This window comes from Oryzias latipes, chromosome 15 (assembly GCF_053564925.1).
Source record: "Oryzias latipes strain Hd-rR chromosome 15, Olatipes_Hd-rR_3.1".
NCBI classification, from domain to species: Eukaryota; Metazoa; Chordata; class Actinopteri; order Beloniformes; family Adrianichthyidae; genus Oryzias; species Oryzias latipes.
The window spans coordinates 26,469,862-26,491,002 of NC_136251.1; the positions used below are offsets into that span (position 1 = coordinate 26,469,862).

General features: G+C 40.6%; 2 protein-coding genes across 51 annotated transcripts in view; both read right to left on the reverse strand.

The window, feature by feature from the left end:
• dst (dystonin) overlaps positions 1-21,141 on the reverse strand; it is a 92,187-nt gene that overhangs the window by 29,736 nt on the left and 41,310 nt on the right. For 43 of the 50 annotated variants that reach the window (XM_078932357.1, XM_023963631.2, XM_078932316.1 and 40 more), the window contains 25 exons: positions 17,647-17,793; positions 16,538-16,626; positions 16,358-16,466; positions 12,105-15,914; positions 11,892-12,035; positions 11,598-11,813; positions 11,373-11,516; positions 11,064-11,294; positions 10,005-10,157; positions 9,698-9,931; positions 9,314-9,598; positions 8,520-9,062; positions 8,218-8,394; positions 7,427-7,550; positions 6,876-7,084; positions 6,465-6,782; positions 6,212-6,378; positions 5,955-6,111; positions 5,419-5,545; positions 5,253-5,303; positions 4,047-4,282; positions 3,775-3,904; positions 3,270-3,469; positions 2,546-3,044; positions 870-2,332 (listed from right to left, as the gene is read on the reverse strand). In XM_078932357.1, coding sequence (XP_078788483.1) covers positions 870-2,332; positions 2,546-3,044; positions 3,270-3,469; positions 3,775-3,904; positions 4,047-4,282; positions 5,253-5,303; positions 5,419-5,545; positions 5,955-6,111; positions 6,212-6,378; positions 6,465-6,782; positions 6,876-7,084; positions 7,427-7,550; positions 8,218-8,394; positions 8,520-9,062; positions 9,314-9,598; positions 9,698-9,931; positions 10,005-10,157; positions 11,064-11,294; positions 11,373-11,516; positions 11,598-11,813; positions 11,892-12,035; positions 12,105-15,914; positions 16,358-16,466; positions 16,538-16,626; positions 17,647-17,793 — 9,963 coding nt within the window. The remainder of the gene's footprint in view (positions 1-869; positions 2,333-2,545; positions 3,045-3,269; positions 3,470-3,774; positions 3,905-4,046; positions 4,283-5,252; positions 5,304-5,418; positions 5,546-5,954; positions 6,112-6,211; positions 6,379-6,464; positions 6,783-6,875; positions 7,085-7,426; positions 7,551-8,217; positions 8,395-8,519; positions 9,063-9,313; positions 9,599-9,697; positions 9,932-10,004; positions 10,158-11,063; positions 11,295-11,372; positions 11,517-11,597; positions 11,814-11,891; positions 12,036-12,104; positions 15,915-16,357; positions 16,467-16,537; positions 16,627-17,646; positions 17,794-21,141) is intronic. The other 7 variants (XM_078932350.1, XM_023963636.2, XM_078932352.1 and 4 more) reach the window with 2 other exon arrangements.
• LOC144984201 (uncharacterized) lies at positions 17,945-19,979 on the reverse strand. Its single transcript, XM_078932362.1, has one exon. It carries the CDS (start codon positions 18,909-18,911, stop codon positions 17,997-17,999), a length of 915 nt encoding a protein of 304 aa, XP_078788488.1. The 5' UTR covers positions 18,912-19,979; the 3' UTR covers positions 17,945-17,996.

Genomic DNA, 21,141 nt, shown 5'->3' on the forward strand with positions numbered 1-21,141 from the left:
AACAAAGACCAAAAGAGGGAAAGTTTTAAGTTTGATCATTTAAACACCTAATTAGGTTTCTAAGAATTTTAATTGGCTTGCATATATAGGAGGAAAATAATGTTTAAGATGAGTATTTCATGTTATGTTTTTCAAAAAAATATTTTCTTTTTACTCTTACTAACATGAATAAATGCTAAAAAACATTTTTTATTAAAGATGACGTGAAAACAAAAGTTAAATATTCAGATAATGAAAAGGATAATTGAAGTTTTGAGCATTGTGTGAGAACAAAGAAAACATAACTATTTTTTAATAATGATGCTTGAAGTCTCACTCCAACCATCTTTTGAGCTATTTTAAGTGTTCCCAGTGGTTAAGCCAAAATCAAAAAAAAACTTTTGGTTTTCTAGAACATAATTTCTGCAGAGAGGCAATGGTCCATCAGAAATTTGCCTCTGAATTGTGTCTGGGATTGTTGGTGCAGTGCAACCCCGCCTTGTGGCCCACCCAGTGTATTTTCTATGTCACAAATACACTTGTTTTAAAACGGCATCTTTTCGTCTACTCCTGATTCACAATGATTTGAATAAAAAATACTCATAAATTCAATTTTAAGCTTAATTTTCTTAATAATTGATAAAAAGAAATGCCACATGAACATGTAAAAAACACAGAAAACGCGATTTTCTTTGGAGTGGGTCTTTAAAGTAAGCTAACAAAAGACTCAAATAGATTCCTTGAGAGAGCAGCATATCAAGTTTTAAAAAATGGCAACTGCTGTGCCATACATGCTCCCACTGTTGCATGATGGTTTAATCCAGTCATCTCCAGTCATCTCTTTCTCACCAATGACGTGAAAACAAAGCATCACACTGGGGTAGTCATACCTTAAAAGCCTCCAGCTGTTGGTTGATTACTTCTGTCTCCATGCCAACCGCCTCCTGCGATGCTTCCTTGTCCACAGCTGTGCACAGTTTATCTTCCACGTGATGAAGTTTGTCATACAGCTCCCCCAGCTTGGTGAGAGTACTCTTCACTTGGGCTTCTCTTCCCTGGGCTCGGTCCAAGAGTTTGCTGCACTGCTTATTCAGAGCATCTAGATCTCGTTTCAGGCCCATCAGATCAGGAGAGGATTCAGTCTCCAACATCTTCCTACAGCTGTCTCGAGCATTGATTGTGTTGGCCATCAACTCTTGTAGCTTTGCCACAAATTTTTGTACATTGTCTTGTTGCTGTTTGAGTGTAGTTAAGTCCAAATCGACTGGAGGCATGTTATCTAGTTCATCATCCAGCTCTGTAAAACAGGTGAACATCTCCCGGATGCTGTTCTGAAACTGTCCAATCCCCTGCAGTTTACTTTCTAATTCTTGGCATGTTTCTTCAAGCTTTTTGTTGAGGCTCCTGTAATCCTTTTCTACACTGTCTGACTGCAGTAAGAGGTCAGTCACTCCCTCTGCATCTGGGACATCTACAACAAGGTCCCTGGCCAAAGTCTTCATGTGCTCCACTTGGTTCTGGACTCCTTCTAAGCTCTTCTGCTGGGCCTTCATGTTGGCCAAGTTTTTGTTGCTGTGCGCCTGAACTCCCATTGATTCATAAGAATTCAACTGTTTCTTAGCCCCCTCAAGCTGTCCTTTTGCCTCCCTGAGGGCTTCACTAAACTCTTTAATGGTGACAGAGATTTTCTCCAGGGATTCCCTTTTGCTTTGTAGACCCTCGCCTAATTTCTCCACTCTTCTGTTGATGTTTTCCTTCTCTTCTTTTACTGCATCAGTGTCTGTGTTGGCCAGTTCAGTCAGGCTCTCCACATCTGCATTCAGTTGGTCCACCAACCCCCTGTGCTTGTCAATGTCCCTCTGAAGCGCTTTCACCTGAGACATTGAGTTTTCCGTTCGAACAAGATCAAGCACAAGTTTAATTTGGTCCACACTAGCTTCACAGTCTTGAATCCAAGAGCTAAGTTTCTCTGCATGCTCCTGATACTTCTGAGATCGCAGCAGAGCAGTTCTGAGCTTGTCCCCATGCTCTGCAGAGCTTTTCTTTACTTCATCCCAGCTGGTGGAGAGCGTAGTGAGCTGTCCCTGCAGTGCCAACTTTTCTGCACCATCAGTGTTCTGTAGAAGCCTCTCTCCTTCACCAACGATTCTGTTGTAAGCCTCTTCCTTCAGAACCCTCTGTAGCTTACTGTGCTCCTCTATGGTTTGTTGGAGAACATCCACCTTGGCAGAGATGGGCTGGTGCTCAGATTGATGACAAAGCATCTTACCCAGCCATGACTCAAAGTCTTTGGAGGTCTTATGGAACTGCTGAGAGCTGGCGAAGGTTAGGTTCAGCTGCTTGATTCGTTTGGCTGCCAGAGAAAAACAGGATTATTAGTTAGGGAAATATTTTCTCCTAAAATTATATTATTGCTGATTTCTTTGAATGGGAAAACTTAGTCTAAAAATGCTTTTAATCTGACAGCTCAAAGTAAAGTGCTACACTTTGAAATTTAAAACCATAGGGAGCTGTTTTGACTCAAAACTAATTAAAATTCATTATTATACCAAGGTGAAAGGCCAACCTGCTTTGTCTTCTAGCTGTTTTATAGGCTTGCTGACACTTTCCAGCTGCCTGGCCAAGTCTGCTTTAAGATAGTCCTCAGTCACCATCGCTGAGAGCTCCGCATTGATGGCTTCAGCCTGCTTCAGCTTCTTCAGTTCCTCTTTCAGCTGCGCTGAGATGTTTTGAGCATCCTCCAGCTGTTTCCTCACAACATCAGGCTGAGTGCTGCTAGCATGATGGTTGTTAAGCTGATTCTCCAGCTGGTTGGCAGTGTGACTCAAGCTCTTTAGCAACTCTTGAAACTGCCCAGTCTTCACTACCCCCTGATCAATGAGGCTATCTCGCTGGTCCAGCTGACCCGTGAGGCCTTGCCACTTCTGAGCGACAGCAGCAAGCTGCTCCTTCACCAGCTTTCCACTTGAAGGCTCCTGGTCGACTGAAGACCTCAAAATGGCTGAAGCTGCTTCCTCAAGTTGCTCATATTGAGATTTGCGACTCTTGAATTCATTCTGCAGGATCTGTGGTAAAAACCGAAGGGCAAATATGAGTTATTTATATGAGTATTTATTCAAATACTCAAAAAGAGTTTCTGCTCTGCAGAAACTGTCCTAGAAAACAACAATTTTTGGGGGGCTGAAAGCTGCATAATCATAACTACAAGAACCACTGGGAACATGTTTAAAATAGAGCAAAAGATGATCGGAGTGTGTCTTTAACAATACATCCTTGTAGACGACACAAACCTGAACTTGTTGCTTCTGCATTTTAAGCATGTTTGGGTCGACAGACAGCGGTCCAAGCACACTCATCATCAGCTCCTTTTCTGAAAGCCACTGACAAAGCTGCTTCTCAGTTGTTTGAAAGACGTCCAGGTTTTTGTTGGACTGTTCCAGGTGCAGCTTCCTCTCTTCCACAGAGCCATTGACCTCTGCCCAGGCAGTATCTGATCAACAGGCAGAGCAATCACACCATTCTGTATTAGTCAGCACCAACAGCTTTCTGCTTCCTGTCACTTTGTTGCTCTCCCACTGCGAGATGACAACATTGCAAATGTGTAACATGGTGAAGCAAAGAGGCAACGCTCAGATATGCTTACATTCTGTTACAGGATACAACAAACTTCATGTTTTAGTTAAACCTTTAATCATGCGACATGTTTCTTAGGTCAGTGGACTTCAACATACTTGGTAAAATTTCAGTTAATCAAATTAACTGGGCGCCATCTGAAGCCAACGTCTTACTGCATACCTATTTCAGCCAGCATCTGCTTCCATTTTGCTGCCTCAGGGGAGTTGGGATGGGTGCTAATCAAGCCCAGAAGCCTCTCTCTGAGCTTCAGGAGCTGCTCCTGCTTCTGCTTCATGCCATCTTCAAATGACTGAAGAAAAAAAAGGGATTTAAGTTGAATTCAGTCATTTTCATCTGCATTTCATTAAATGAAGAGAAAGGTCAGCAAGAACAGCACTTTTGGAACACAACTTGATCCATAGTCCATTAGGTCAGCAACACCAGTGTTGTACCTTCTGCTGCTCAAGCTGTGTTTTCACAGATTTTTTTTCGGTGGCTGCATCGTTCCAGGACGCTGCCGTGTTTTTCATGCCCTTCAGCCATGTCATCATGTCCTCTGTCTCCTTTTGGACCTCTTTGACCTCCTGTAGCAGATTACTCATCTGCTCAGCTCGGCTCTTCAGAGTTTCCCCGAGCTTTGCATATCCTTCGCTGACAAATGTCATGTTCTGCTGGATTACCATCAGCTCTAAGGACAGCCCAAAAAAGGTTTAGTCAAGCTTTAACTGTAACTGCAACATCATCAATATGAATGAATGAATGAATGAATGAATGAATGAATGAATGAATGAATGAATGAATGAATGAATGAATGAATGAATGAATGAATGAATGAATGAATGAATGAATGAATGAATCAGCTTAATTACAGATTCAAGGTCCATTTGCCACAAAATACAAAAAATATATAAAAGAATATGTTGTTGTTTTAAAAGAAAACTTCACACTTAAAGTAAAAAAAGAACAATGAACAATACAATTATTTGGTATTATTTTAAGGGGGAAATGTTATACTTCTTTAGGTGCAAACTATGTAAATTACTTTACCTATAAGGCAGAAACAATGTTTCCTTAAGTCAAGAGGGTGAAATGATGTTTTCCATTTCATTTACTGCAACTTTTCTATATGTTCAAATGTGGTCCTGTAAGTTTTCTTTTCTTTGTATCTATTTTTTTTATTCCTGATATTTTCATTTTTGAAAATATGACAAACATTTTAATGAATATGTATATGACAATAATTATAATTAATGGATTCAATGGGACGTGTGTGCTGTGCTGAATGTATACGTGCAAATATATCTATTTATTATTGGGAGCAATTATAATGTCAAGATGACAGCATAATTGTTTATTATTTATTTTAACTATCAATTAATGAATTAACATCTTAAAATAGTTATCTAAATATTTCTATTTTTATTTTTATTTTAGTTTTTTTTTTTTTTCTTTTTTAAGCTGATTGAAATCAATCAATTAGTTAATCATTGTCTAACGAAAATGTGCACATGCAGTAAATATGTGACTATAATCCGAGCATGCTCCCATGGTTATTTGGAAAACTGCATTGATTGTAAATTACAAACTGAACAAAGTGCTGCCACAAGTCATCACGTGCAATGTTTGGCACCGAACAATTAACATCTGCACTTGGTTACCTTTATTGGTTAGGTAGATATGACTTGCTGGGTCACCACCATTAGTAAGAGCTGATGCAAAGACACAAGACAAAACGTCACGAGCATTGGTAGCAGATTTATTTACAATCACTGATCGTTAGTGGTGATGCAGTCTTGATTAAGCCGTGTGGCGGTGGATGTTTACCTGATTTGTTGAGGATCTTAGCCTTAGCGGGGAATGTGATAAAAGTGATGAGGCTGCACAGAGCTGATCCTTTCGAGTTCAGGTCCTGAACAGCAGGGCCTTTGGATGTCCACTCCTCCAAAAGCCCCTGATGAGGGAAGAATCTCGTAAAAACAGTGAATGTAGGAACAGGAATTACTCTTAGAATATGAGCTTTGAAGGATTTCTTAAAATATATGCAAAGTTTTCTTAAGAAGGGGATGCTTTGAGAAATGTATTGGGAGGAAAGAACTCGGTCTGCTCTCCTCCTACTCATGTGCTGTAAATACTTTCACCATTTATCTGTTAATCCCAGGAATAGAAAGCAGTTTGGGACGGTGGACAGTTTAGGGAGGACTACTATCTATTAAAACATGCACACTTCTATCTGTTCAAGCAAATGTCAAAGGTGTAAAGCATCATCTGCGACTTCTGTTCCAGCATTTTAAGCTCTGTTAGAAGGAGAGCAGGGATAACACTGTCTCTACTGTAAACCTTTTATAAGGCCCATAACTCACATTAACCGTGTGCAGGTCCTTTTCCAGGTTTTTCTCACTGCTGCTTGGCAGAACTGCAGGCACTTTTTTATTGGTCTCTTCCAGCCACTGGTTGAGCTCGGTGGCTGCACATCTGAACTCTCCCAGCTGGTCTTGACAGGATGACAGCTCTTCCTCTCTGCACAAGACAGCCAAATCGGTTAAATCATGCCTTCATCTGTACAATAAAATCAATATAAACAAGCAAATTAAGATTCATATTTCATCCTCTGACTTACTTTTCCTTGGCGGTGTCCTTGAAAGTGTTGAAAATGCCAGAGAGATGGTCCAACTTGCTTTGAAGTGTTGTTTTATTTCCATCAGAATTTAAACCAGACAACTCCTTGGACAAATGCTGCAGCTTCTCCATATCATTTCCACATCCGGACATATCTTCTTTAATGCTCTACAATCAGATCAAAATATACAGCTACATGTAATTAAAAAATAAAAATGATCGTATATATTATAGGTTGTTTGAATTATACTTGCCTGCATTAGCTGAGACATTTCACTAAAGGTTTTCCCCGGTCCATCTGTTTCATGCAGTTCCCTCATACGCTTCTCTACAACGTGGTGAACTTTCTCTGCAGTGTTCTCAAACTGCTCGACCTTTTCTTTCACTTCTTCCAGCTGGGAAATCTTCTGTTTGTGCTTATCGCAAGCATCAGAGAAGCGCTGCGAGAGGGCGTCCATCTTGGACTGCAGAGCTACGGCTGAGGAAGGATCAGCCGTCTCTGCAAACTTCCTCACCTTTTCTTTCATGGTTAAGATACTGCTCTGTCGACCTGCTATATCTTGCTCCAAAGCCTAGAACAAGTTTAAAAAAAAGATTTGTAATGTAGTTTGTAGAGAATGTTGTTGTTTTTTTTAAATCACTTTGATAAACAAAAGAAATCGCACCACTTTTTTACTGAGAATATCTCCAAGAACAGCAGAGTCCAAGGGTATGGACTCATTCTCTTTCAAACTGGCCTCGACTCCCTCCATCCATCCCATCATCTCATGCAAACCATCCTGCACACTCATGGAGCGAGTCAAGGTAACGTGCAGCTTCTCATTTCGATCACTCACACACTTGGAGAGGTTGTCATAGCGTTCCACAATGTCGTCTGCAGCAAACACAGATAACATAAAAACATAAATGCATTTATCTCTCCATCTGCTAAACAGGTATGGGTATGTCAAAAGATAGCAAAAACTGTGCCTTTTATGCTTTTACTGTCTAATCACAAAAGAAAGTCATAAACGTTGCAGATGATTTCATGCCAGCAACTAACTTTTATGGGATGTGTCTTCTATAAACAGATGTTTGAATTGCAACATTTTTACATAAATTTTAAATTTAATTCACCAAAGAAATTCCTTTAAATTCCGTGATGAGCATCACATGTGATGCAAAACTTCCTGAGACCTTCAGTAAACAGAATATGGTGAGTTTTATTTTCCCTCACCTACTATCTCCTGGATCTCGTCTTGATTGCTCAACAGGTTTCCTTCACATGTTACCAAGGACTCTGCAGTTTTGCGTAGCGTCTCAACAGCAGTTTGATGTCCCATCATCTGACCTTGCAAAGCCTAAAGATGTGCAAACAAAAAGTCCAAAAAGCTGAAAATGAGGTAATAGCATGACCTCTTGTCATGAGGAAAATGTATTTTACTTGTGGAACAGATAAAATAATTAAGATAAATTGTAACTGTCTACTTCGTTTGCAGAGAGGCCTATGATTTCAGCTCTGAGTTGTAATCTAAGCTGTTGGAACAGTGTTTCCTGTTTGGTTCACATTTACTTTTTATCTGTACTGTAAGTAACTACCTCCCTACAAAAAAATGCTGGAAATAGCTGCGGCCAAAAGCTTTGACAAAGACAGCTCTATCACACAGTTCATTTATCATTAAGTTAGAGCGTGCAAGCTAAAAATAACCTATTTCAATATGTTTTGCACGCAGAAGAGAATTTCAAAGTAGAGCTTCAAACAGTTTTGCTGGATTTCTTTCCATGTTTGTTTTAAGTCAGATCTATGGTGTCATGGTTATAGAAAGCTGTTGTAATCCAAGTTCTGCATGAGTCTGCTGATTACATTTGGATAAGAATAATTTATAATAGAATAAACATGGAGTAGATTTAATTATTTTGCCTTTCAGAATGAAGGGAAACGAATCACTGAAATGTGGAAAAAGCTAAAGATTAAAATCTGTGCATTTAACCACAAACATATGGATATAAACCTGCTTTTTTTCTTACCTTGGTCTCCTCAAGCTGCTTCTGTAGCATCTGTGGGTCAGCTGCTATGGCTTCTGATTGCTGCTTTCTTGCCTCATCCTCTGAGTTGTTGAGCCACTTCAGAAGGTCAGTGCTTGTGTCATCATATTTTTTGTATTTGTCCACAACTTCCCTGAGGTTGTTGCCAAGCGTGTTGCACTAAAATGGACAAAATAATCATAAAACACCATTGGAATCCTAAACTGTCTATTGAAGAAGATGCATTTCAGTGCTGCCATCCAGTGGCCAAGTCAAAAACTGCTTGTCGGCTATAAAACAAATACCTGAGAATGAAGAGTTTTGTATCGATTTGCAGCTGAATCCAGTTTTTCCTTGACAGCAGAGCACGCCCCTGAAGTGTCTATGTGCAGTAGAGGATTGTTGGGATCAGCCAAACCACAGGCTTTAGCTGCATCCAACACTTTCTGTCCAGAAATTGTGATGAAGCGAAGGTCCCCTTTGTGGGAAATCACATCCTCTGAGAAGCTTTTCTGTTGCTGGAGCTTATCAGTCAGGATATTGAGGGATGCTGACGGAGCGCCAAGCTCCTCCATCTCTCGATCAGCCTCACTCAACCAGCCTTCAAACTCCTCACAGTCGTCCTTGAATTTCTTCAGCTCCTCCTGGACGCACTGCACCTGCTTCATCTGCTGTTCTGCCTGAGTCAGCGAGGCCTCGTAGCGCTCCTGCAGGTCCTCAACGTTCTTCTGCAGAGCCTCCTTCTCCTCAGAGGACAGGACGTTGGCTTGTTTGTCAAGCAGGGCCTGAGTGGAGCGAGTGGCCATAATCAGATTCTGCTGCTGGGACAGAATCTCCTGATGGCGTGCCTGTGGAAAAAAAATTGTCACACTTTTATCCATTACTGCTTTAAAAATTTATAATAACAAGAAAATCAGTATTTTGAAAATACATGGATTTTTGTAATCAAATTAACAGATGTAGGGGTTGGAATAGTTGCCAAGTTTTTTCAGTTTCTACAGTTTTTCTGATCCATTCTTTGAGGTATTTATTTAAACTTATTAAACTTAAAGCATTATAATCTTATAATCTTTAAAAAAGTACTTTTTTTTGATAATACCTTTATTTTGCTATACTGGTCATCAAGATCCAGGCCTGACTCGTTCTGGCGTCTGTTCTTTCCAGCTAAATCAGTTTCGGAGGTCTGCATTGCATTTCCATTGGCATCATCATGCTCGTCTATGAGCCCCTTGGCTGATGTTTCCTCCGGCAGGTTTCCATTCTCTTTACTTATATGGTCAGTGTGATCCTGACTGCTCTGGTTTTCGTTCCCTATGTTGGATATCCAGTCCAGGAGACCTTCAATTTTATTCTTATTTTCTTCAAGTCGTTCCACAGCTGCAGCCTGCAAACAGGCCGCACATCAGGATCAATGATTTACTGTTCCAAATAATATCACTTTCAAATGTTTTACATATTTTTTGCAGGTGAAAGTAATAAGAACCTTTTCGCTCTCCTGTTTTATGGTTGTTGTAACAATTTTTTCCAAGTCTTTCTTGGACTCCTCCGCCTGCTGGTTTATGAGGCTGGCTTTGCTTTTAGCCTCTTCCAACTTGCTCTCAATAATGGCGATCTGATCTGGTGTCATCTTATTGCGGTTCTCCTCCAAATATTTTTTAGAGCTGCTGATTACCTCGTTTAAGGCACTGGCATTTGTCAGTACGTCTTTCTGCAGAGCCTTGAAGAAAAAAAAAAGGATCTTGACTGATGGAAGCTTTATTTTAAGTAAAGAAAATGAATTAGTGCCAAACCTGATGCTCCTGCTGGTACTGCTGCAGGTCTGGGATGCACTCAATGCTTTTAGCCTCCTGTTTGTGGCCAATCAGACGATTCTCTGTCAGCGTGAGACTGTCACACATGTCCTCCAGCTTATCTGTAAACTCCTTGTGTTTCGCCGAAAAAGACTGACAAAAACAAACAAAAAAAAAAGAAAACTTAAAACCAAACAAAATTGGTTAAATTTTCATACATATTGTGTAAAATCAACAACATAGCAGTTGAAGATTTTTCTAAAACATTTAAGTAACATGCATTGTTAAATTAAAACTCAGTATGCTGTAAACATGCTGTTATGCATCTATATTGAGAAAGTCCTTTTTGTCCGATATCTACTGTTCAGAGGAATCCTGAGGCCTGCAGGGGGTAAGCAGCACAAAACAAAGGTTAGTTTGCAGCAGCTATCACACAGACAAAAAACATGCAATTACCGGTATGTCATTTCTAAAAATATTTGCACCTATACTCACATTTTAACGACAAAATTGAAGGTGTCAATTAATTCAGTTTAAAAGTTTTGTAATTTAGACTGATTTTATCCAAATAGTTACAAACCCACTTTTACTTTCAATATAATTTTACTTTGTTTATACATTTAATGAAAGAGCTTAATAGATAAGCATGGGACTCTTTCCCAACTAAAAGATTTTTCATCATTCACATCTATACTTTATCAATTAATTTCATAAAGTAAATAAAGATGTGCCCTGCGACAGACTGGCAAACTGTCCAGGGCATCCCCTGCCTTCGCCCACAAGCGGCCGAGATAGGCTCCGGCAGCCCTGTGACCCCGAAAGGGATAACACGGCAGAAGATGACTGAATAAATGAAATTAAGATGTTTGATTTTTTTTTCCTAGCATATGTACACTATATCCAAGTAGGGAGAGTGCAAAAAAAAACCACATATTAGTTGTTTAGACACAAATTTTTCCTCTAGTGTTTCTACCCTGTCTTATATTTCTGACAGACTTTTTTAGACTCCCTGAAGTTTTGCCAAACTCCTGCTCTTTTTAGAATGAACACAAGGCAGACCTCCTGGTTTTCATCCTTAGTGTTCAACGCGACATCCAAGGCGCTCCTCTGTGCCATGATCCTTTCCGTCTGCTCCCTGAGTGCCCGCTGTGTGCTGGTGAGGAACTTAAGGAGGTAGCTGCTCTGAGCTGGACTCAGAAATTGAGCGTTTTCAGAAATGAAGCACTGGATGTCAAATGTGACGTCCTCCAACTTAAGCCTGGCTTCTTTGAGAAGTTTCTCCTCTGTGTCCTTTGGGAATAAAAGATGGAAGAGTTCTGAGTATGCCTTACTAGATTCTTTCTTGAAATGTAGAAAACAAAATAAAACCTTGTTCTGGTGGTTCAGATGTCTTTGTGGGTCCTCATCACATGTTTTTAGGTTCACATCCCACAAATCAGAGGCTCTTTGAATCGATTTTCTGAGGTTGTTGAGGTCAATCCGATGTTTTTGGTATTCTGATTCTAAGTATGCCTGAAAATACAGAAGATAAAGTAAAAACGAGACTCTTTTTTTACATTGTACTATTTTTTTTAACTATCTGAAGAGACAGACCCGTCCTTCATCCATTGCTTGAACGAGGGACGTCTTCTTCTCTGCACACATCTGTGAGACAGCAGTGAAGTTTGGCTCTAAGTGCCGATACGCCAAGGCCAAATCTTTGTGAACTTGAACGGGAAGATCCTCATCAGCGGAATTTAGGAGCTGTTTGGCTTTATCCACATCTGCTATCAGAACATCACCCACTCTAGAGAGTTCAGACTCCAAGACCTGGGCATATTTGGAGGAAAAACTACTTAGCAAAAAAAAAAAAAGAAGAAATTTAAAAGAAATTTGTTAACCCCTAACCTGACATTCTTCTAGATAGATCTGCAGTTCTTCCATATTCTTGCTTATAGTTTCTTGCGATGAAAGGTCTTTCCTTAGATCTTCTAACGCATCAGCGTGATCTTGAAGTTTCCCTGTACATTCCAGGTAATCCTGGATTGTAAACTGAAAATAAAAAGTTTGTCTGAAACTGTGGAACAGGAGTGGCTTAGTTACTATCTTTTATTGTTTTACCTTTTCTGAGAAGTCAGAAACATGAGCGGATGTTCTGTGAACTGTTGCAGCAACATAATGGGCTCTAGACTTTTCTTCTGCAGCCTCCTCTTCTTCCTCTAAGCTCTCCTCCTGAATGCTCTCTAAAGTGTGCCAGCGCTCCTCCATGGAGCTGGTTCCCAGGCCACTGCTCAGTGAGTCCATCATTTCCTGAAGGACTGAGAAATCTTGGCCTGAGGAAACAGTCTGGAAAAGCTGCAGGAATCGCTGCTGGAAATTTGGAGCATCCAGATGTTCTGCATCCTCCTGACACACAAGTTGGGAGTTTTCCTTGTTTTTGCTGTTTGAATCGAAGGTGTTCTGGCTCTCGATAACCGAGGAAAGACACAAAGAACTGCTGTCCACAACACCACCAGGTGCATTACTCTTCTGAGAATCAAGAAGCTCTAGATCATCTCTGTCCTTATGCAAAACACTGTCTTTGAGTAGATTTTCATTACAATCCTCTGAAACTATCTGTGAAGAATTAGAATGTGATTCTGAGGAGGTACCTGTAGATGCATTGCAGCTTTCTGAAAGGACATTTGCAGCCACCTGAGAATGGTCAGAAAAGCTTTCATCTACTTTTTTTAAATCTGCCTGGCAGGAAGACCCTGCATTTTCTTCTGTTATTGGATGTCTAAAGGAAATGTCTGGTGGATCAGAGCACAGTGCATTTCCATTATCATTGCTCGTCTCCTGCCATGATGCAAAGTTCTTCCCAGAATCACCAAAAACCTCACAAGTGCCACCATGTTGTCTTGGAAGGGAAAGACTCTCATTCTGAAATTCAGAATAATTTCTTTTACTGTTTGAACCCACAAAATCTTCATCAGTCTGTATTGAATCCGTCATATCACATCGCATGTGACTGATGTCTTCTGCATTCAGGTTACTGAGAGCAGTTGGTGACTGAGATGAAGAAAGAAGCTGAGGAGGAGTTAAAATTTCAATCTGAGCGTTCTGAAAACAGCAAGGCTTTGGTTCAACGATGAAGTCGGCTCTCAAAAGAGGCCCCGGTTGCTGAGGTGAGGCAATTCTATTGCTATTTTCCGTACAGCGTATGTCATAGTTGCTACAATCCTCTAATGGAGACATGACTCCATCTGCATGTAAACCCCAGGAGCAGGAGGAGCACTCTCCACTCCTAGCTGGATCTCCATCCAAAGATGAGCGAGCATCACTTCTGTCAGTTTCTGTATTGTTTTTTGCACACATATCATTATGGAATGATGGGACCACAAAAAGACCAGCATCCAATCCATCAGTGAGAACATCATCAGTGGGGGGGCTGCTTGACTGGCATGAGGGGAAAGCAGAGGTGATGTGTTGACTTTGTGTGTCAGAACAGACATAAGGGGTTAATACCGACTCTGTCAAAGCAGAACTGTCTACCAAAGTTCCGCTGATGCCAGCTCCTCCTGTCAGGTCCTCACTGATTATGAGCATTGAGGTACCATTCACGGCCTGAGGACAACAGTCTGCTGGTGTCTCGCTCCAAGAGGACGGTGAGTTCATTTCATGCTGATGAGAGTGATGCTCACGGTCTGTTCTGGTTTCTGACTTTTTCTCGTTGTCTATATCTGCACTCTCTGAGTACTCTTTGGGTGAATCAAGGAACATGACAGCAACTTTCCTTTCAGGCGGCTCCTGCACATTTTCGGCTTTATGAAAATGAGGTAAGAATATCCTGCCGCCCTCCGAAGTGAATGCAAAGGTGTTTCCATGGGAATAAACGCTGTTTTGAGGATCAATGTTATTGTTTTCAGATGATACAATAGGAAATAGATCACTACTTTGATTGCATGGAAACGTAGATAAGTTTTGTAGTATTTTAGTTGGGTTTGACCGATTCAGACCACATGCTGTCTCCTCCTCAGCCTTTAAAATGCACATTTCTTCAACTAACTGTGGCTCATCCAGCTCAGGGGCAAACTTTACATCCACTGCTCTCCTGTTAAAAGCTTCTGTGAAGTCACAATATCCCTCAGGATCTTTGTCTGAAGGACATCCTGCTGCCCTTTGGCCATACATAGATGGAACAGAGTAATCAGATGGGCTTTCTTTCTCCTTTAGGTGATCAAAGGACAAAAACTCAGTCTGACTGTTATCCACCCTCACTGATTTACTAAAGTACGGTTTCTGAAGGGAAGATGTAAATGATGACTCAGAATCAATCACATCACATTGTGACTTCATGGAGAATTTTGAAGATCCTGATATCTCTGGAGATGATTGACCATCAAGGCTGAAACGGTTTTCAAACTCAAATTCTGATTCATTTTTGTATTTTTTCTGTTCTGAATAATTTAAGCTATTCCAGTTGGAACTGTCTTTTGATTGGCCTTCATCTTGCACCATGGGTTCTATTGTATTTACACTGCCTCCATTATCCAGCACGTCAGCTGTAAAAGGCTTTGCATCAAACCTTTTGGTTTTAGTGCTTACAGAGGAAAAACTGTGTGGCTCAAATAAAAGATGTGAGTTTTCATCAAATGTCATGTTAACGTTGTCCTTAAAAACATCATCTGAATAAAAAGTGTTCTCTATTCCTCTGTTGAGGTGTGAAAGCATCTTCACACCAGTGGGCTTCAAGTCTTCAAGAAAAGCCTGAGCCACTCGAGTCAAATGACTGTCGAGGATTAGCACCCTCTGAGCCGACTTTAGATCGATGTAACTATTGATCATCAGGTGTGAAATGAACAACTGCTCTACCTCTGTGGGAGTGGGTTTACTCACCTCTGCACCCTCAGAACTACACTGCCATCCCTCAACCGATACGTTTTTATGTATGAGCCAAGATGAAAACTTTTCATTAAGGTCATTAATATCAGGAAGCTCATCAGGAATCTCAAGAGATTTCAGCACCTCTGCTGCGTGAGCGTCGATGAAACCATTGTGAACAGCAGTAGTGAAATCCATCACCTCTGAATACTCTGGAATATAAAACGCTGCCATTTTTACTGGATTACTCAATAGTCCACTGCTGATCACATTGATTTGTTTATCATGCTGGAGGGAAGTGATCATGGTTTGATCAGACTTTGGCAAAACAAGCCCCAAAAACTGCTGCTGGTGTCCCAAAACAGTGAGCCAGCAGCTGCAACTCATCAAATCACACTGAACAGCTGCATCCACCCTCAAATTAACACCCCCTTGAGAGCTTTCCTCTAACACATTTCTATCTTTTTCTCTACCTACACCTATCTGACCTGAAAGCTGCCTTGATGGGATTTTCTGATCCTTTAGGCCAACATTTACAGCCCTTAAAGTCTTTACATTTCTCTCTGGTTCATTCGATTTAGGCCTGCTGAGGCAGGTTAGTATCATTCCTTCAATGTCACAAGGTTCCAACTGCTTTTCAAGAAGAAAAAGGTTTTCATCAAAACCATGATTTATCTTCTGTCTCTGGAGTATTTCAACATACAGAGAAGCGGGAATGAGACTGCACTCAAAAGCTTTGTCCAGGGTCAGTGTGTCTCCTGTGTACCACACATCCACACCATCTGCCTCCTCACTGATCTCTATGACCTTAATGACCAGTTCTTCACATTCAAATCCTTTCCTTGCTGCTGCCACGTCGGACAGGGACACAGAAGAAATGTGCAAACTTTGTATGCATTTGTCTGCTTCGTACTGTGAAGGGTGCTTTGGTGCAGACTGGTACATGACATTTTTTTCACGGTCCATATGGTCATTTGTCCCAGACAGAGAGGGGTTGGGGGTCATGATGGACTCTGGGAAAGCGGCCCACGTTACTTCATCCATCAAGCATTGGGTCGTTTTGAAGCCCTGCAGAAAAATGTAAAATGTCAAGTTACTTGACAAGCTTTGACTTGATAAAACAAAATATTTCAAAGCAAGACAAAATGTATACTCACCATCATACAAACATGAGCATGTTAAAAGTTTGTGCAGGAGAGCAAGAATATGACAGGATTGCATCAGGAAAAGGAACACACAACACTGTTAAAGCTGTCATGCACCTGAGACTGCAGGATCCAGCGTCTTGCAAAAAGAGTGTAGTTAGTCAGATGGCACAGGTAATGCCGTCACAGTAAACCACATGAAGCTCAAGGAGTCTTTTTCATCTTTTTTCAAACCAAATGCAAGTCAAGCATGTTTACAGCATACTTTTTGAGTTGTAACTAGGCTGAAGGTACAAGGCAAAACTATCCAGGAGGTTCATGGTTAGTCATGCAATAAAACATCAGGGGGTCTACGAAGGGCCCAACCTCATCTGCAGAGTTTGTCTGATCGGAGCATTGCTGGCAAAGTTCGCTGTAAGCCTCACTCAGAGCCGCCAGTTGCTCCTCTGCCTTCGTTCTATCTTCTTCTGTCATTCTGTAAGAGGAAAAATAAAAACTGCAGAATGGAAATATATTTAAGAAGCTCGTCAGAGCAAAGACACTTACTTTTCACCGTGTTTGTTGAGCATCATTTGCGTGCCCTTGAGCGCTTCTGCAACTTGCTCTTTTTTGGCAACCATTTCCTCAACGGACACCTAAACCCAAAAATCCTGATGAGTTCATATCATACACAGCAGAATAGCTCCAGCCATGTTTTATTACCATTTTTATGATTTGCATACAAAAACATAAAGTATATAAACACACATAGGAATTGATGCTTGTAAATAGTGATGCATCTTCTTGCAACTGCAAGAAATAAATCAATGTAGCAAAATTTATAGATTAATTGAAACAAACAAAAAAGTTAAAACTATTAAAACTGCTTTGTAACCAACAAAATGCTTGATTTTTACAGTCAGAATTTGATTTTGAGTTTTGCTTATAATCTTTTTATTTGCTTCATTTCACAGCAAAGTGTTAACATATTTTACATGAATTTCAGTAACTGTTTGTAGCAAAAATCCATAAAGAGGAACCAAAATAGGTTCTAAACAAAGTAATAAACTGAATAGTTGCCACTATTGAATGTACAATGAATACAATTTAAGAATTAACTAAACAAATGAAAAATGTCAAGTTGCTTTCGGATTTTCTTTATATTTTACATTTTTAAGTGTAGTTTTTACACGCAGGGCAGAAAATTTGGAGATAATGTAAAAAGAAGGGGAAGAAACTTGTTTTTTTAAAACATGTTTTTTAGGAGAATACTGGCTTTTTATGATAACTTTGACTGCTTTAATAAATGGAATCAGAATAATAATCAGTATCTCCAATGTAAAAATATCCACGTCATATGCAAATACTATGTTTTGGGGCCAACGAATTCACAAATAAAAGTGCAGTTCCTGAAACGTGAGTGCTTGTGCCACATATGGTTCTTTTGTTATGTATTATTGTTCTGATACAATAAATGTATAATTAAGTGTTTAAAGGGGAAATAAATAAATTAGAATTTCTCCTCACAGTAAAATATATTTAAAGTCAAAGGTAGAGAAAGATTTTATTAGAAATCACACACTATGACAGAAAAAGATCTTTATATTTGGATTTCTAGAGGACATATAGGCTCTGACAACATCATAAACTACTGGGCATATGAACTCATTTATTACCTTGGGCTTATTTGAAGCATCTGTGTTGGCATTAGTATCTTTCAGGGCTTTTGCATCATTGTTCACGGTTCGTTTCACATCGGACATCCAGTGTAACAGCTTGCTAACCTTATCACCATGCTCTCTCTTCTCCTCATCAACAGATCTCTAGAATCAAAACAAGTGGGTTTTAACATGACTATCAGCTCTTCAGTAAAAGCTCAGATACTTAATGTCATCATCTTACAACAACGAAGACAAAATGATCAGTTACATCAACCTAACAATAGTAGAAATAATTGGAAAAAACAACAAGAGATTTCATCTGCAGGATTTACTTTAATACTCTCAGTAACTATATATTTAATTGTTTATTTATATGCCCAAACATAATGAAACGTTGATTTGGCTCCAAATCCATGAAGTTTTGTAGCCTCCAGTAACCTTAAACCAGTGTGGCAGTCAAACACGCTCCGTTCAAGCGCCTCTTTAAAAGTCATTCTCCTCTTGGTCTTTGGACAGCTGAGGGCCTTGGTGTGATGCTTTTCATCTTTGAGACTACTGGCAATAACTTTGTCAACAAGGCCCCTCTGAATGGCTTCCTCAGGTGAGACCCTGTCATGAGTAACGGGGTCTATGGGCCCCCCAGTCAGCAGCTGAAATTCAATACAGCGGAAAGCAGCATTCTTAGGGAAGAGATTTTCCTGGGCAGCCTGGGAAACTGTCAAAGTCTTCCCAGTCAAAGGGTCAACAATGCCATTATATGCCTGCTCAAAGGGTTGAAGTTGCTGATTTAATCCCTCATCCACAAGACCTCTTTTGAGAGCATCACAGAGGGAAAGTTTTTCCCCAGACGATGGGTCACAAATGCCACCAGTGCAGGCCTGAGACTCCAAAAGTCGTAGGGCAGTGGCTCTGTCTGTGAGCCCCTGCTGAAATCCCTGCAGGATGGAGAGCCTCTTCTTTTGAGTGACATCCCATAAACCAGCAATGGTGCTGTTTACATCTTCCACAATGACCATCCTGGAGAAAATAATGTCAACAATCTCGTAGATACTTAAAGCTCCGCTGCGATAGCTTTCAAGCTCAGACGCTTCCAGAAACCGCTGACTTAGAGCAGACTCAAGACAAATCTGACGACCACTTCTGTTATCTGTGATGATGTGACACAGATTTCCACTGGGGTCAGTTATGGGCTTTTCCTGCCATTCACTTTCCAACCTAGACAGAGACAAATATGTCTTCTTGTCAATGTGCTTTCCTTTAAAGGCTTCGTGTGTTGACATTTCAGATCCGCAGCTGCTGTTCACAACTGACACTTTATGAGGACTGAGTGGAGATGTGCTCGTTAGGTGCCTCTCACCAAATGGGGTGAGAAACACTCCGCCATCAACGTCATACAAACATGTCTTGAGTACTTCAGAGTAGTATGCTTTCTGTCCAGTGTCAGGGTTGTGGAAGCCTCTGGGGTTACTCACCGGATCATAGAGACTCTGCAGAATCTCTTTGCTCAAAAGACCCTGCTCTACTGCAATGCAAGCTGGCACCCTGGTATGAGTCTCAGGGTTTATCAACCCCCCTGTTGCTACCTGCACTTCGAGAATCTGTCAAGAATCCTTTCCTCCATTGCTTGAAAGACAGACAGCATTCTCCCTTTATGCACGTAGCCCCTCACAGCTTTCTCTGCCTCAATCAGTTTATCTTTCATGCATGCATCAATGATTCCCATCTCCACAGCCTCAGCAACTGAGTGTATTTGTCCTGTGGCCAAGTCTGCTAGACTCCCTGTTGCAGCTTGAGCCTCTAGAAACTCAAGTGCATACGTCTTTGCGAGGAACCCCTTTTCAGCAGCTTCTATGAAGGAAATTTTTTTCTTGCTTGACTCTACATAAACTCCAGTGATGGCAGTTGGTTTGTCAATGGGCTGAACAAGCAAAGCTTCCACCTCTGCCGGTGTGATAAAGCCCATCTCTAACTTTCTCAAAATCTCTTCATCTACGAGTTGATATTTGATCAGGTACTGAATGTTTGTGCTCCATTTGACTTCTGGTAGCTTTTGGGAAGTGGCTTCAACGTGTTTGGTTCCAAAGTTTGCTGTACTCTTATCTAATGAGCTCACACTTTCGTGGATCTCTATGGTTTGATACATTCTCGTCTTGCTGATGTTAGTTCTGTTTGTTTGCTGGTCTGTTAGTCCACAGAGTGACATGTATCCATGCGAGGAGACGGATGCAGGCTGACTTGATGTGATGTCACTCTTGTAAGTTGTTTGTCGGACGTCTTTTGGTTGAAGTGTGGGAGTTTGATAGATAGAGTCCTCTTTCTGGACTTGCTTTTTTTCCTCCAGAACATTTCTTCTCTCCGTTGTTGTTGTCTGTGGATGTAAGATGGGTAAACCTTTTAGGTTCAGTGTTAAAGTCATCATAGAATGTAGGTTAAGCATGTAAGTCAAATATGGCAGCAACCATCATTGTTTGGTGTATTAATACATAAGCAACTTCATTCATACCTTTTTCATTTTAAGTTTTTCGTCTTCCATGATGGACTTTGCAGTTTTACTGACGGGCGCCGTTTTCTTTGCCATGAGAACATCTGTCTTGCTGTTTGTAACGTTCTGATGACCTTTCAGCCCTTCCACGTTGACGGATGAAAGGGCCTCCTGAAGACTTTTCACTTCTCTTGCATATAATTCTATTTGCTCCCGCAGAACTCTCACTTCGTTTTCTTTAAGTGTCAGTTTACGCTCGCTCTCTGCCACCAGCTTTTCAAACTTTGTTATCTCAAATGTTTGCTGGTTACTGAAGCTTTGCAGGGCAGCAATTTTTGAGCTGAGTTGAAGTTTTTCATTCTCAAGTTGGGCGATATCTGACTTTGCTTTTGACAAATCTTGTGCAAGTATTGTTTTTTCTTCCTGCAGCTTCTCCTGTTTCATTTGCAACTCTTGGTCTACTTGTTTTGATTCCACTGTGGTTTGGTGCACCATTTTTGTCAAATGCACATCTTGTTTAAAATAATTGTTCAGCATCAAAGCTAATTCTGCACCACTGGACTGTTTGCTTTCTCTTATGATCTCAGATTGCAGTAAGGTTAGTTTTTTCTCCACCTCTGTCTGCATGAGCCAGAGCTGCTTTTCGTAGCCCTCTTTTTGGAGTTCGAGTTTACCCTTTAGTTCCTCCAGCATCATCTTGCACTTGTCCAGTTGTAGCTCCATCTGCTGGGATTTCAGCTGAAGAGCAGAGTTTTCTCTTTGCTTTTGCTCTGTGTCTGCTTGGGCTCGTTGCAGATTCTCCTTCAGTGTTTTGACCTCAGATCCCAACAAGGCGTTTTTGTCTAACATATCAGATTTCTTCTTCTTCAGGATTATGTTCTCGTGGTGTAGATTTGATCGGGATTTCTCAGTACTGGATGTCAATTCTTTGACAGCCAGACTGGTTCTCTGAAGCTCAGTCTCTAGTTGTTGGATTTTGAATTCTTTTGATTTTCTTTCTTGAGTCTCTCGAATCAGTTCCTCTTTTG